Source organism: Euprymna scolopes, chromosome 3 (assembly GCF_053919585.1).
Source record: "Euprymna scolopes isolate OS-2025 chromosome 3, ASM5391958v1, whole genome shotgun sequence".
Taxonomy (NCBI): Eukaryota; Metazoa; Mollusca; class Cephalopoda; order Sepiida; family Sepiolidae; genus Euprymna; species Euprymna scolopes.
The window spans coordinates 26,161,629-26,177,480 of record NC_136484.1 but is presented as its reverse complement, the minus strand read 5'-3'; the positions used below and the strand labels follow the sequence as shown (position 1 = coordinate 26,177,480).

General features: G+C 32.3%; 1 protein-coding gene across 2 annotated transcripts in view; it reads right to left on the bottom strand.

The window, feature by feature from the left end:
- Positions 1 to 410: 410 nt before the first annotated feature.
- LOC145253747 (uncharacterized) overlaps positions 411 to 15,852 on the bottom strand; it is a 60,289-nt gene continuing 44,847 nt past the window's right edge. For both annotated transcript variants that reach the window (XM_080112963.1, XM_080112962.1), the window contains exons 4-7: positions 15,564 to 15,720; positions 12,561 to 12,708; positions 4,626 to 4,754; positions 411 to 1,735 (exon numbers count right to left, since the gene is read on the bottom strand). In XM_080112963.1, the coding sequence (XP_079969089.1) occupies positions 1,527 to 1,735; positions 4,626 to 4,754; positions 12,561 to 12,708; positions 15,564 to 15,720 (643 nt within the window). In that variant the 3' untranslated portion in view covers positions 411 to 1,526. The remainder of the gene's footprint in view (positions 1,736 to 4,625; positions 4,755 to 12,560; positions 12,709 to 15,563; positions 15,721 to 15,852) is intronic.

The window sequence follows — 15,852 nt, the reverse complement described above, 5'->3', positions numbered from 1 at the left end:
ATGAAATTTCACATGAAGGTACTTTATGTGCCCCTGGCAGTGTTCTTAGACAGGCTTTGTATCGAATGTCTTCGATAAGTATTGGTAATTGAAAAAATCCGATGAAAGAAAGAACAGACGATTGGAGTGTGCAACATTTAATCCCGGGCAACGTCAGGTCTCCCTGCTAGTGTGTGTGTATATATATATATATATATATATATATATATGAAAATGTATTGGTGAAGTCAAGGCAGACGCTTATATTTAAAAAATTTTAAACTTTATTGTAATAGAACACTTAAGAAAAAAAGGAAAAGTTGAAGTATAAAAGACTTGCTACAAGCTTTAAGTTATTGCCCCTGCAGAACACCGGTTTTCCATTGGAAATAAAATTTATTTGCAATACATCAGAAAAAAAACAGAAAAACTTTTTAAAAGTAAATTTATATTTTAATTTATAAAAAAATAAAACTATTTTCCATGAGATTGTTTTGCATTACTTTTTTTTTTTAGCCCATCACCCATTGTTGGGTTATTTGGAGCCAAGAACGTTTTTTCTTTGATATAAATAAATGATGTTTATGGAATTCTTTTTGATGTTATTTAAGCGATTTTGTGTGTGAATTTGTCTCTTTTAGGAAATTGAAGATACTGTTTGGTCTAATTCATTGGATTTTTTTTTTTTTTTTTTTCGTGAGGGTGGGGGAGTACTTTGTGTTGTTTATTCGCTAGTTTAAACAAATTTAGTTATGAGCGTTTCAGTTTTATAAATATGTTTTTTTTTTTTTTTTTGATGATCCTGACATTTTTTTGTTGACATACGAAAACTGAAGATAGAATGTAAATGGTATCCGTTATGTTTATTAATGATAGTAATTGTAGTCAAATACTTTGGAAATCACCAATTTCATGTTTTTATATTAATCCATGAATTAAAATATGGGGTGCTTCTTTATTATTAGAGAGAAATTTTGAAAATCTAAATATTGAATTTCAAGTAAAAACAATGGTATCTGGTTAATTGCCATGTCGCAGTCATGAACATATCCAAAAATTATGAAAACCAATAAGATAGAAAATTAATTATTGATGAAAATAGTTTTTGGAGACAACTAGTTTTCCTTAAAAAAAAAAACAAAAAAAAACTGGAGCGTTCGATTCTTAACAAGGGAGGTAATTTCTGAAATTTTCAGCTAATTTAGCAAAACTCAATTTTTGGTAATTGTCTTCAAAAACTGTTTTCATTAATAATTAATTTTTTACCTTGTGGTTTTTCGTAATTTTTTGGATATGTTCATTACTGTGACATTACAATTAAGTAGATACCATTAATTTTACTTGAAATCCAATATTCTGATTTTCGCTCTAATAAAAAAAAAAAAGCACCAAAAATGGTAATGCATTGATAATCCAAAAGAATTACTTAAGATTAATTAAAAAATCTCTTGAAAATTTCAATGAAAAACTATTTTTTTTAATTCTCTTTTTAAATAATAAAAATCATAAATCACAACTTATAGTTTCGGGAATAAAGGGAAGTGTGTCTATGTGTTTTGTGCTCGACCTGGTAACCAGTGGGCCAAATGGATGGAATTATCATCTGTAGAAAAAGCTATGGATAAACCAAGGCCAGAGTCTATGATACTAATATCAATGATGTGTTCTTGTCCAGAGTGAAGCATTTGAAGAGGTTTCGATATATCAATGTTTTGCCATTCCACATCAGTCGCTAAGTGGTAGACAGCTACGATTCCTGGGGAGAAAAAAAATGGTGAAAATAAAATATTAAATTAATATTTTTCCAAATAAAAAATAAGTATTTCAGCAATAACTCGCACTTTATTTTTTTTAACATTTTTTTCTTGACATTCAATTTTCTTTGGACTATTATCCTCATCAACAGTAATATTTATATTTTTACTACATTTGGATCAATACTGCCTTCCAAACTTCCTCAGGTTCATTATTAATTTACAGTGATATTTTTCCAATAAAAATTGTTCATTATTTTTATACATTCCTTTGTACAGAGTGCTGTGGCTAAACCCGATAACAAAAAGTAAACGAAATACCAGGCAGTAATAATGAGGAGCGTGAAGAAGCTTTGGTTGGACGAGATCTTCGTGAGACCTCTCTAGATCTTTCAGCAGGACTTTACCTCTGCACACAAGGCCCAAAAGATCCAAATGTAGTCATTCAAGAATGTCCCTTACCGTTTTTCACAGGCCTTGCGACTGCACTCCTCACTCAACTGCAACCCCCTTAACTATTTCCTCTGGAATATGATAGAGGTCAAGGCCAACAAACATACCCACAACATGGTCAACTCTCTGAAGACTGCCATTATGGAGGTGTTCGCCACTATAGTTAAAAAACATGGTCACCAAAGCGCACTACTCATTTTGTGCTAACCTTGAAATGTCATCTCGGCTTGTGGAGGTTACATACATTATTTTTCAATGCAACTGTTGCTAAATAAACTGTCAGGTCTCTGCATGTACAACTTTTTTTCTTTTTTTTTATTGCCTATTTCGTTTTCTTTTTGTCAAGTGTTAGATTTAACTGTAACACCCCATACTTAAAAGTAATGAACAAAAGAGACATATATTTAATCAGAAAATTTACTGACTTACACAAAAACGTCTTTTGTACACAAAAAATACTCATTTTTGATTCAAACTTATCTTCTACTTAATGCCACTTGGAGGAAACACTGGTCATCTTGTTCACATTACAAACGATACTAATACTTCAATCAGTTGATGATTATGATTGCATTTCTTTGAATATATATCAGATTAATCTCCTCCTCCATATTTCTAAAAATTAAATCTATGACATTTATGTTAAAATTAATGAACACCCATGCATATCATAAAGCATAATCCTTTGATGTTTTGTTGATCAACTTTCTTTATTTGCCAAGCCTGCTGCAAAGGAGGTAGGCTCCCTCTACTGTGTTAGAAAATTACTCACACCAGAGAGTATTCTATATCTTTAAAAAGCCACAATTCGCCCATGCATGGACATTGTTGCCACATTTGGGCTGGTGCATCTACCACTAGTCTTTCACTCTTAGACAGAACCCAAAAAAGAGCCTCAAATCTAATAAGTGTCAGTCAAGCTTCAACCTCTGCCGCAATGTTGCATCCCTGTACCAGTTTTACAAGTATTTTAATGTAATGTGCTCTGATGAACTCGTAGCATTTGTGTCCCTCTCCCTCAACTGCAACAAAATCCCACCCCTTCACTATTCCCTATATGCCAGAAAGCCTTCTAACCCTTATCCCCGAGTGGCTTCCGGGCCTTGATAAGTGGTGACCTCCATGTAAAAAAAACAAAAAAAAAAACACATTTTGAAATTACCTCCAAGTTTCCTGCTTCCCTGATATGCAAAAGTTTAAATGCAATCTGAACACATCTTGCTGCTCAACTCCCCACAATCCCCTGTTAGACATAATCCCAAATAGTAGCCCCTTATGCTCCAAGTGGCAATATACCTTGGTTGGGGCGCTAAAGAAAAAAAAAAAAAAAATCTGATGCATATGGTTAATACCAGTCTTGTTGCAAGCAACAGGTCACACTTTATACATACTGAAGATAGGTTTTCTTTGTCTCCTAAGCACTCTTGTGCCTGTAGATCTGTATGTGTTATCGAACTGATGCAGAAGATGACATGCTGTACATGGGTAAACCACCCGAGACAGTGAATGGGTAAGGCATTCAAAATTCCACCGATAACAACTTTCTGATAGAGCATGGCTGAAAGGATTCTCGGCACTTCTGCATGATAGAGACATGTATGTATTTTAGTTTCAAGAATGGCCGACAGATGTCACTTGCCAGTTAAAGAGCAGGGGTCGATAACTCTTCCTTTTCTAAAAGTGCGTGCAAACTAAAATTATATTTTGATACATTTTTATACAATTTTTACCGTAAAAAAAAAAAATTATTCTTAAACCTCTATAAATGTTTTTTTAAAGTTACATTTTACCACATTTTTATACAACCTTACCAGAAAAAAAACAAATAATTCTAAAAACAATCTATAAATGTTTGATGTTTTTAACATTTATTTTATTTTCAGTTATGAATCACTCATTGAAAAGAAATTATATTAATACTTTAAAATTATATTTTGATACATTTTTCATACAATAAATGTTTAGATTTTCATATTTTTTTTGTGTTATTTATTTTATTCATAAACACTTGTTTATATTTGAGGTTTACATAATGGCCGCTAGCCGTCATTTCTCTTTTGAAGAACAGGGGTCAATAACTCGTTTCTGTTGCTAATACGTCACTGTCCTATAGAAGTGCTGGATTCTCTTCTGCGGTTTGCTGCTGTATATCCATCTGATCATGGCACAGTTATTACACTGAAACCACTGTAAGCCAAAAGCATTTAGAGCCCCATGTCTCACTGTTATACAAGATGGCAGAGCAAACACCGAAAAGTCTTGCTGTATGTTTTGAAAGAGATGTGGCTAGCTGTAATAATTGGTAGTATCTTCTTTACATCTAGATACATCGCTTTCAGGACGTTAAGCAAGGTCTTTTCGGCCTAGGTTCACTCTGCTATCTTGCATAGCAGTGAGACATGGGCTGCAACTGAAGGTAATAAAACCATCTGTACTCACCTGATTTAAGCCCAATGGCCAAAATTGGACCCCAAACTTTTATACATTCTGGAGTTCGATAGAGATCACTATAAACAGAGAATTTATAGAATTCTCTTCCATTTAAACTGACTGCCAAAATATCTTTGTCTGAAATAATAAAAACAAAATGGACATTAACTTTTGGAATTTTAAACCAAACACTTTGTTAATCCATTAGTTCAGATTATTTTCATATTGCATTTTAAACTATAGTATTGTTTCAGCTATAAGTGGAAGGCATAATCATGTTGATACATGGATCACCAAAGTTAAGCAACATTGAACCTGTTCAGTACTAAATGGGTGACCATTTGGGACTTCCAGATGCTGTATGTGCTCTCTGCTTATCTCAGCATTGTTTCTACTCGTCCTGAACTTCTTGCCACTGAACTCAAGCAGTGCTGATTCAGGAGGTGTGGTTGAAGATTGGGCAACCCTTGCCTCACAATTATACGTGCAGCTGCCTCTACGAGGGTGGGGGGGGGTATCCTTTGTCTTTTGAGACTGAACGGAGGGATCGGTAAGTGGAGGAGGAGTATTTTCATAATGAAAAGAAAGGATTTTGCATCGGTTTTTCTATAAGTTGATCTGTATTTTGGGCATGTATTTTGACCGAATAGAGAAAACCTTTGTAAATTTTATAACATTATTTTCTTGGTGAAAATTTACTAGATATTTTTGGAGGCAACATTAAGATAGATTTTTAAAATACTGGACTATTCTACTTTCTCCCCAATCTCTCACTAGGAGTGTTCCAGAAACTCCAAGTGCACCCAAAGGGGATTAGGAGGGTATAATCCTCCTAAAACTTCAAATATATCCTATTTTTATGGAAGTTAAATCTTATGTGTATAGATTCCATCTGAACCCCCCCCCCCCCATGAAATTTAACTTAGAATTATTTCTCTATTTCCAGGCCATTCTAGCTTTTTATGGCAGTTAACTAAAAAAGAAAAATGTTTTACTATAAGAGATAACTTCCGTACATTTTCTTGGTGCATTGGGGGGGTGCTGAAAAGTTAGTAAAAACAAAAATAAAAATACTCTACCCCTAACACAAGGTTCGAGTGGTAACCCTCCAACCAAAAACCGCTTTCCTTAACTCTACCACTAACCCTAAGTCCAAATGACATGCCAAACCCTTAAAAAACAATCCTTAACTCTATAACTAACTCTTAACTGAGTAACAACCCACCCCCAAACACTCCCTTATTAATCACGAGTTTGAGTAACAAGTCCACAAATAAAATATATTGTAAAACATATAACCACATAAAAATAGACAACCCCACCAAAATAAATGCACAGATTTTATCTTCCCTACCAAAAAAAAAAAAAAAAAAAAAAAAAATGGTAACCTGCCCTAAAACGTTAGCATGGTAGTATGGCCCCAAAATAAGTGATCATTTTATGTGAAATTCATGAGTGAAGCCAATAACTCACTTTAAATCCTAAAATTGCTTTTCTATTCTTTCTGCCAAGTGTTTCAGAATGTTCCCACATAATTGTAATTGCCTAAAAATATAGAATCTTCTTTTTCGTTTTGAGGGTGAGAGGTGATTCAATGAAAGGTATTAACTTCATTTTTGCTTTTAATTTCATTAACTTCCATTAAAATTAGCTTTCGTGTAGAAAGAATGTTCAAAGATTGTTTTTGTATGTAATAGAGATTGAAAACAATGTTTGATCCAAGAAAAAAACATGCTGTGAGCGGAAGAGAAAAACCGTAAATCTGCAGAGGAAAGGGAGAAGGGAGTTTTAATCTACCTCCCCTTACTTGCTTCCATTGCTAAAGGCAAAGAAAGGCGGAAAGAAAAACAGGAAAAATAAAACAAAAGAGAGGAGGAAAAAGAAAAAAGTTGAATTCTACTATAAAATGGGTAATTCTTATCCCTGATTTAATTAGAAAAATATCAGACTAAAAACATGGAGTGTGCAGTTTGGATTCCAACTCCTGATTTTTTAAAAAAATAAAATTATATGATTCTTTGGACTACCATTCTCATTTTGAGTGTCATTTTTCCCAACGTTTCGGTCGATGTAACCTCCAACCTTCTTCAGGTGTATCTACCACTATGAAGTAAATAAAGGATTCCGTTTGAAATTCCATCCAGAGTCCCAAGTTCAACAACACGTAAAGGAGACCACTGCACCAGGGGTCCTTGGAGAAGATTCTGCTATGAAATTTAGGAGCCTTAAACCTATTTTATTTCTAGTTGTAAATATCAGTATTTATTACTAATTTGTACTAGAACCGTTCACAAGGACCTGTTACACAGTGGTTAGAGTACTTGGAAAAATCAATTGTAAAAGTGACCCTTTTTTTTTTCTTTTTTTTTTTTAAAACACAGGAATCACAACTTATTAAGTCCCGGAGGCCACTCGAGGATAAGGGTTAATGGGTATACATTAGTCGATGTGATTATAGCATAGTAAACATAAGTAGTGGATTTCTTGTAAGTTGGATTACTTAGGGGAACGGTTCATCAAGAACTTGTTTACGTTGGACTTGAAGACAATTACATTGTAGTCAGCTGAAAAGCAGGCCAACGGAAGAGAGTTCCACAGACATGCAGTTCCAAAAAAGAAGTTTTGTTCATGGAATCTACATTTAAGTATAGGCACAGATAAAGAGTGTGGGAAACTATTGATAGTGGTTCTGGCTAGACGAGTGTTTTTTGTGAAAGTTGGGGGGGGGGCATAGATTGAAGCTCAGACGAGCACCTGCTATGGAAATAACGATAAAGCAGAGACAAACTCCTTCTCCTGAGAAGGTTCAATTCTCAGTGTGGGTGACCAGAAAATACAATTGCAAATTACTTAGGACCTCTATGCAATTATGACTTATGGAATGAGAGTATCTACTCCTGCCAAGTAAATAAAGAGTTCCGTTTGAAATTCCGTCCAAATTCCGGAGTTCAACATAAACATTCTTGAGTTCAACAAGATACACCTGAAGAAGGTTGGAGGTCACATCAACCAAAACATTGTGAAAATGACACTCAAGATGGTAACAGTAGTCTGAAGAATCAAAGTAATACAAATAACCAATCTTCATCTCGAAAATTCAGAAATGTAAAATGACATGAAATCAAAGAATATATTTTCCATTTTTTTTAATATAATTAAATGTAAGTGAAAACTTTTGGTATATTTAGTATGTAACACATCTTCTGTCTGCTGCCCCCCCCCCCCCAAAAATGATGACATACTAGGAAGTGTATTTTAAATATGTGTATTCACGCGTACAATTTGCATGTGGATATATGTAACATAGTGCATATGGCACTCGTAAGAAAATCAGCAGCAGCCATAGCATAGCTGACTAGTGAAAATATTAGCAGCAGCAGCCGTTTTAGTGATATGCAACTTAACAAGAGACTTTTATAAAGCACGTAATAAGACAGTGTTGTAAAACGTACGTGCAAAAAGACTTTTGAAAGATAATGAAATGCGTTATTGTTGGAAGAACCACGAATAAATGCATTTCATTTGCACTTAAAAAACTGCTGAGTTGAATTTTTCTTTCTTTCTTTTTTTTGTTTGTTTGTTTCTTTGCGACGAAGTCTCAGACAACGTGCAGGTCCGAATGTTGATATGAATTACATATTATGCTAGTAGTTCTGCATCTCTAGCTGTTCCTTAAAGGAGTTAATAACATTTTTCTTACATGTTATTTATTAATCCATTGAAAATCCATTAAGAGTACTAACATATTTGTATAGCTCAGTGAGTAAGATATATTACTGATAACATCAAGCTTGCAATTAAAGTAAACTCTTTAATATGATGTTGCTTATGATGCTATCCGACACTAACTCAAGCAGGATATATAACCCTGCTAGTAACATATATATTACATCTATTATATAAATCTCACCTGTCTGTTTAAATGTATGTATGTTTGTATGTCTGCTTAAAACTTTTGACACAGGCGATGAATTTTCACAAGATTGGTATCGCTTTGAAGGGCCACCCTTCGGATGACAAATATCGAAAAATTAGCTAAAAACATTAATTTCTTCACCCTCAATTGGGCACTTTTCTACAAGGAGGGATCACTTTTTTTGCCGATATTTTCAAAAGTCATACCCTCTTTTCGATTGACTAGCCTTGATTTAAACCTTCGCCACTTCTGGTTTGGCAACAGCAAAGATGTCACTTTTTTCCAGTATGGGTTCGAGCCTGCCTTCCTGTCTACTACCATTTTTTTTTTTTTTTTTTTTTTTTGCTCAACACACACCTCCAAACACCCGGGCAATGCTAGGCACCCAGGTCAGTTTAATATATATATATATATATATATATATATATATATAACATGAGTTATATTATCAATTTCTGTTTGCCAGCTTTTGTCTGCATATTAGAATAAACCCTGAAACTAATGAAGCAATCATTATGAATTTTGGAACACAACTGCTTGGCATAAAAAGGTAGATACTGTTGACAATATTTAGTTTCATGAAGTTTTATGCAAAAGAGGTCTGGAAGGTCTTCGTGAAACTATAGATACCTCAGATCTTGATGAAATTTTAACCATAAGTATTAGACACTAATTAATAAATATTCCCTAAACTTTAATTACTTTGTAGTATTTTAAAGGGTTGTTAGAGGAGCATAATATGAACAATAACTTCCATTTTAAAATTAAAATATTTTCAGTTTGCATTTTATTTGATCCATAGTTATTCAATACCAAGTAAGCAAAATTGCTTGAATTTCAATTTCTTCTGTTGGATTCTCTTGAATATATCCCAGCCAACAAACAATTGTTCAGATAAATGTAGTTTGATTCTAAATGATGTGAACATTTATCAACATTTTCAATTCTAATGATATTTTTCTAGAATCCAAATCATTTAATGGACTGTGAGTCTAGACATAAGTTTAATAGTATATATATCATTCAAATGCTACCGTGTTTGAATATGTGGTTAAGTGACAGTTTTAGTCATTTAGAACTGCTTTAAAGCTTCACCGTTCACTCATTTTTCGACTAAATTTCAAACAATTATTACAGTTCATAGATCACCTTCTCAGCTATATTGTGAAAAAGAATTTTCAATTTTCGTTCAGTAAAACAAAAGTTATGATGAATTTTCAGCTGTTCAAAATCATAAAAAAATGTAAGGAGGTGAGCAACGCTTTTTATGTCTGGTTTCCATAGGAACTATGTCGCTTCAGTGACTAGTGTTGCTACTAATTCACTGCTGTCCCAAAAAGAGAAGTAACAAGTGAAACAGAAAGCATGAAAGGGAGATAATTAGGGGGGGGTTATTGAAAGCAGATGAGTGCCATACATTGTTATTACATATGTGTTTAGGGGGGGGCAAAAAAATAAGACTGAAATAAAACAAAGAACAAGTGAATTTATTGGAAGCCTGGAAAAATCATGGATTACAATAGAAAAATGTGAGCATAAAAAGTAATATGGTTAAGCTTAAACATGGAAAAGTAAAGAACTAGTTGTTAAAACTGGAAAAGAAAAGGGCAAGATATTCTAGTAAAAAATATAATAAATTTCTAACTTAAAATAAGAATTTTTTTTTAAATTCAATTCATAACATTATATAATCCATTCTTTATGCTGCAATATTTTAAGTTAGAAATTTATTATATTTTTTATTAGAATATCTTGTCCTTTTCTTTTCCAGTTTTAACAACTAGTCCTTTATTTATATATATATATATATATATATATATATATATATATATATTATATACACACACACACACACATATATATATATATATTAATCTTGCAAGAGGATATAAAAAGTGATGCAAAACTGTTCAATGACTTAATTTTATCAAAATACTCATCCTGGAACAGGTTTTTATTTATTTATTTTCTTTTTACATAGAAGTCACCACTTATCAAGGCCCGGAGGCCACTCGAGGATAAGGGTTAATGAGTGTACAGTAGTCGATGAAATAATATAGTAATCGTTAGTAGTGGAAATTTGGTAAATTGGATTACTTAAGAGGACCGCTCATCAAGAATTTGTTTACGTTGCACTTGAAGACAACTATATTGTAGTCAGTTGAAAAACAAGCAAATGAAGAAAGTTCCACAGGCATGCAGTTCTAAGAAAGAAGCTTTGTTCATGGAATCTACGTTTAGGTTTAGCATAGATAAAGAGTGAGGGAAATTATTGATATTGGTTTCAGCGACGAGTGTTTTTTTTTGTGAAAGCCACGTGTGTATGGTCCCCCTCTGGTGCTGTATGTGAGATGACGCCACAAAAAATAGTGAATGATGAATGTGAGAAATGTGAAGGGCCAACATTGCTTTCACATTTTCGCCAAGTTTCAGAAAAATCTAAGGGATGGGGCAAAAGTGCCATTTTTAAAGTGTCATTTTTTGCAATTTGGAGGGTATTTGTGACCCCTTTTGAGCTCCTGGGAACGCTGAATCCTAGTGAAATGGACAAACGGTGCAGTTTCATTCAATGTATATTTGAATTCAGCACCATTGAAAACCACTATATCGACATACATATCAAGCTTTTGAGTAATATGAAAAACAGCTCCAAAAAGGCTTGTTTTTTTGTTTTTTTTTAGCCCTAAAAGTCCTAGAGGGATGTAAACCAGAATTTTGCTAGGCTCATTTATACTGAACTTGTATTAAGAATAATGGCTCCTACATTTTGGCCAAGTTTCAGGAAAATCTAATGGATAGATCAAACACTATGGGGCAAAAAGTGTAATTTTTGGCTATTTTGAGGCATTTTTTTTACCTCTTTTGAGCCACTGGGGATGCCGAATCCCAGTGTAAATGGATAACAGTGCAGTTTCAGACCACAACACATGTATATTTCAGTTAACCATCATGAAAAACCCCTATATAGTCAGACATATCAAGTTTTTATTGAGAAATATGAAAAAAAGAGTCACAAAAAGGGCTGTTTTTAGCACTAAAAGTCCCTGGGGATGCGAACCAGAATTTTGCCAGGGTCATCCATACTGGATTTATATTAAAAATAGGCTCCACATTTTGGCCACGTTTCAGAAAAATCTAATGGCTGGATAAAAAGTTATGGGGCAAAACGTATCATTTTTGACCATTTGGAGGCATTTTTCACCTCTTTTGAGCTCCTGGGGACGCAACGGGAATTTTCACAAAAAATTTTTTTTTACTGTGCACATTTATTTAATGAAATACAATTTGTGGCAAATTTTTAGGAAAAACTAATGGACGGTTATCTGAGAATCGTCCAGACTAATGGATGCCACTGAAAATAGGTCCTTCTCCGGAGACCAATATTGCAGTTAAATATTGATAAAATAAATGTAAAATAGTTATTTCTTTCTGTTTTTTTTTTTTCACAAACTAGTGAATACAATATGTTCCTTTCCTTGTTATATAATGTCATTCACTTAAAAAAAAAAAAAAAAAAGTGCAGGTTATAAAAGTCTTCCAAACAGGTTTTAAAAATCTCAAAAGTACATCACTTTGGGTTGTCAGAAACAGAAGCAGTGCATATTTTTTCAAGCCTTTCTTTCTGTTAATTTTTTTTTATCATCAAATTAAAGTGACATCAATTGTGTACAGTTTAAAAGACAATTATTGATCCAGCTCTATTCTTAAAGAAAATCATTTTTAAGCAAATTTGAATTTTTCTAAAATCTTGCAAGTTTGAATTATTTAGAGTTATTGCCTTTGTTTCTTCAACCGGTTTCCAAAATGGTATTGCAAGACAAATACTCCTTGGTTAGTCTAAAGTTTGATTTTTTTTTTATTTAAAAATAAAACTACTTGATGAATTTACATGAATTTTGGAATACAATATTTTCCTTTCAAAATGCAGATTTTTTTTTTTTTTAAATAAGTGCTGAACAAGCACGAAAATATTAATTTAATATAAGCATTAAAAATTTTGCTTTTAAAAATAAAAAATTATTTCTTACTGGCTAAGCATACAATTCGATCTCCACAAATGAGGGTTTGTTGAATTGGTCCCGGTAATGTGTGCGTAACTAATGGCAACAAATATGGTTTATCAGTTCTTGTCAATTCCCAAATGTAGATATTTCCATCATTATCGCCAGTGACAACCTACAATGATAAAAATTGACAAATTTGCTAACTTATAAAAATAAGAACGTGTTTTGTGTTGTTTTTTAAAAGTCAGTTTTTGATGATTTTAATGTTCATAGGAGTAAAATTTTAAAATAAGAATTTTAAAAAAGTTATGTAAAAGCCAGATGAAATGTCTAAAAAAAAATGAACCAAATCAGGGTATTCTTCAAATATACAATCCATACAGGCATAACATTTTTATCTTACAGGACACAATATACAGTCAACTCATTCAGTCACCTCAACATTGCATGCTAAAAATTTATTCTCATCTCTCCAAAACTTTTGCTTACATTATTGTCAGATTTTTTCCAGTCTCAATTGTCATTTGCTCACCTGAATAACAAGTTTTTCTTTTCTCCTTTTTTTCTGGTACATCATACTTTCTTCTTCTCTCCCTCCTACCACTATCTTATTAAACCAAACCGACAAGTGAAAAGGAAATGAACAAACACAACTGCCACCTATGTTAAAAAAAGCCTGTCCTCCCATCTCTTATTTGCCTGATGATGTAGTAAAAGAGACGGAGAGAAATTAAAAAGTGTGATACACTTTGACTATTTTACCTTCATTCTCTTTCCCCCCTCGTCTGAATAATTTCTCCTTTAACTTAACCATTGATAAGTTAACTTGCTGATGCTCAACTTTTTTCATTAATTTAACATAATAAAGTTGTATTCCTGTCTGTCTGTGTTTATTCACAATTTGATTAAAATATACAAAATTTATACTATTTCACCAGTTAATTTAGTTTGAAAACAAACTTTTATACACTTTCATTCCAACAGGATTTCTAGATGTACTTTTATTCAAAGGAAATCTACATTCAAGAAGTAACTTTATTTGCAGATTACATTAAAGAAAATCTATTTAAGTAATAATCTCAATGTTATTAACTATTTGCTGTAATAAAATTGTTTTAGTTGTTCTATTTAAAAATATTATTCTAAGTTGATTCATTTCATTTATTTTTAATTTATATTTAATTTAATTTATAATTGAATTTATTTTCAATTATTATTAGCCAACACCAGTTGCTCTTAAAAACACAAGTTTAATTATTCAAGCTATAAGAGTTGTTTCCTCCTTAAGCTATGAGAGTTCTCATTTAATTTTCATAGATAAAAATGATTGTGTTTTATGATTCCAAAAATCCAACATGTGGTCCACTTTCAGGAAAATCCTAAGAAATTTGGATATTCGGTGTATCTATATAGTATTTGACTAAACCGTTTGCTCAGCAATATGTTTCAACCTGGTAATGCCGGGTATATAATGCTAGTCTTATATATTTTTTTAAATCATAATCTAAAGGAACATTATATCATATTAAAAAAAAAGAAAAGAAAAACACCTATGCAAGTCAAATAAAACATTTCAAGCGAACTACTTTACTTTTTTTCATAGACAGCATTTTATTTAAGATATTAAGGCAGATTGGCACTAATTATCTACTTTTTTGCTTTAATGAATTAAATTAATTTTATCGAAGATATATACTACAATCACTAAATATCCGACTTAGTTTAATATTTTCATTATATAGTTAAATATAATATGTAGAAGGCAGTACAATGCAGAGATAACGGAAAGACACAAACTGAAGCAATGAAAGTTTTATTAATACAAATTACAAATATATATATTTCATATACACATTTTATTTATATTTGTATCGTGATTACTTGGGTAAGCTGGTCTGATGGAATATGGTCTGATGGAATATCCGTGTTCTATGATATTTCGAGAAAGATCCATTTATCAGATATTTATTTGACTTTGGTTCAAATGCGCTTTCATTATATTTATTTTTTTATCAGATTTTCCATTCAACTAACTGAACAAAGAATCTAAGGCTCAATATTTTACATAGATCAATTCGCATGCAAAACTATACAAATCCAATGCAGGCATGATCACGGCAAAAATCTCAACAGCACAAAACTAAAAGAGAAGGTTGTAGAAAATCTGTCTGTAAAGGGAGATAACTCTTTGTTTTCAATAATTATCTCCTTTGCTAAGAGACATTTTTGAAGCATAATTGATCTGCCCTTGGTGAGAGAGAGAGATTAAAGCAGGATTATTTGCCCCTATATAGATCAGGTGATAACAGAGTGGGGAAATTAAAAATAGGGGATCGTACCAGAATCAGTTTGATAAACAGACAATCTCTACTCATACATAGTAATTCCTTCAGTTGTGAAATTGTTAAACCATTTCATAGTGTTGATTTCCATAGAATCGTTTTCATCCATTTATTTCTTCATATTTGTGTTCCACCACTCACACTCTTCACAACAGTTTCATTCATGCATTTACATTTATTTTATACATTCATAATTAGAGGAGCGCTCTCAGCCATTATTTCTTATTAAAGATTACTAGCAGGTCATCTGGTGTTGCCTTATCGTAAAATATGTTTAAATATGATATTTTAATTTATGAAGATTTTGTATTTTTTATTATAGAGCTAATTCTCTATTATTATGTTGTACCCAATATATAGTAGTAATCTCAAGTTTAAAAAAGAAATATGATTTGAGTGCCATCAACCAGAATCGAAACCAAAACATTTAGTTATCGGATAAGTACTATATTTAAACACTTATGTATTAGTTACAACATTGCCTCCGATGATTCTTTATGGTAAAATCGTGCAGGCGTCTTATCTAGATTTAAATGTGAGCACACACAATTCAAGCAAGAAAGGACGCCTGGAAGGTTCACAGTGTTTTATAATTAAGATTAAGTGACCAGTGATCCTATTCTTTTTTTTTTTAGTTCCAGAATAAATCTCAAGAGAGTAAAAGAAAAATCCCTTAAAAACTCACCTTATTTTCCCATATTGCTGTACATCTTACGTAGGAACAACTGTGTCCAAGTAAATGGTAATGCCTTTCTAATTTTAAGTAACTACTCAGATGAAAGACCCACTGACCATGAACAATGCTTTCTTGACTTCCAGTCACAAAATACTGACCCCATGAGCTAAAAAAAAAAAAAAAGAAAAGGATAATTTCAGATTAAAAATAATTGTTTCAAGGATGTATTTGAAGCAGTGAACTATAAACTCTGAAGCTTATCAACAGCAAATGGAAAAGGGCAGCTAACCCCCCCCCC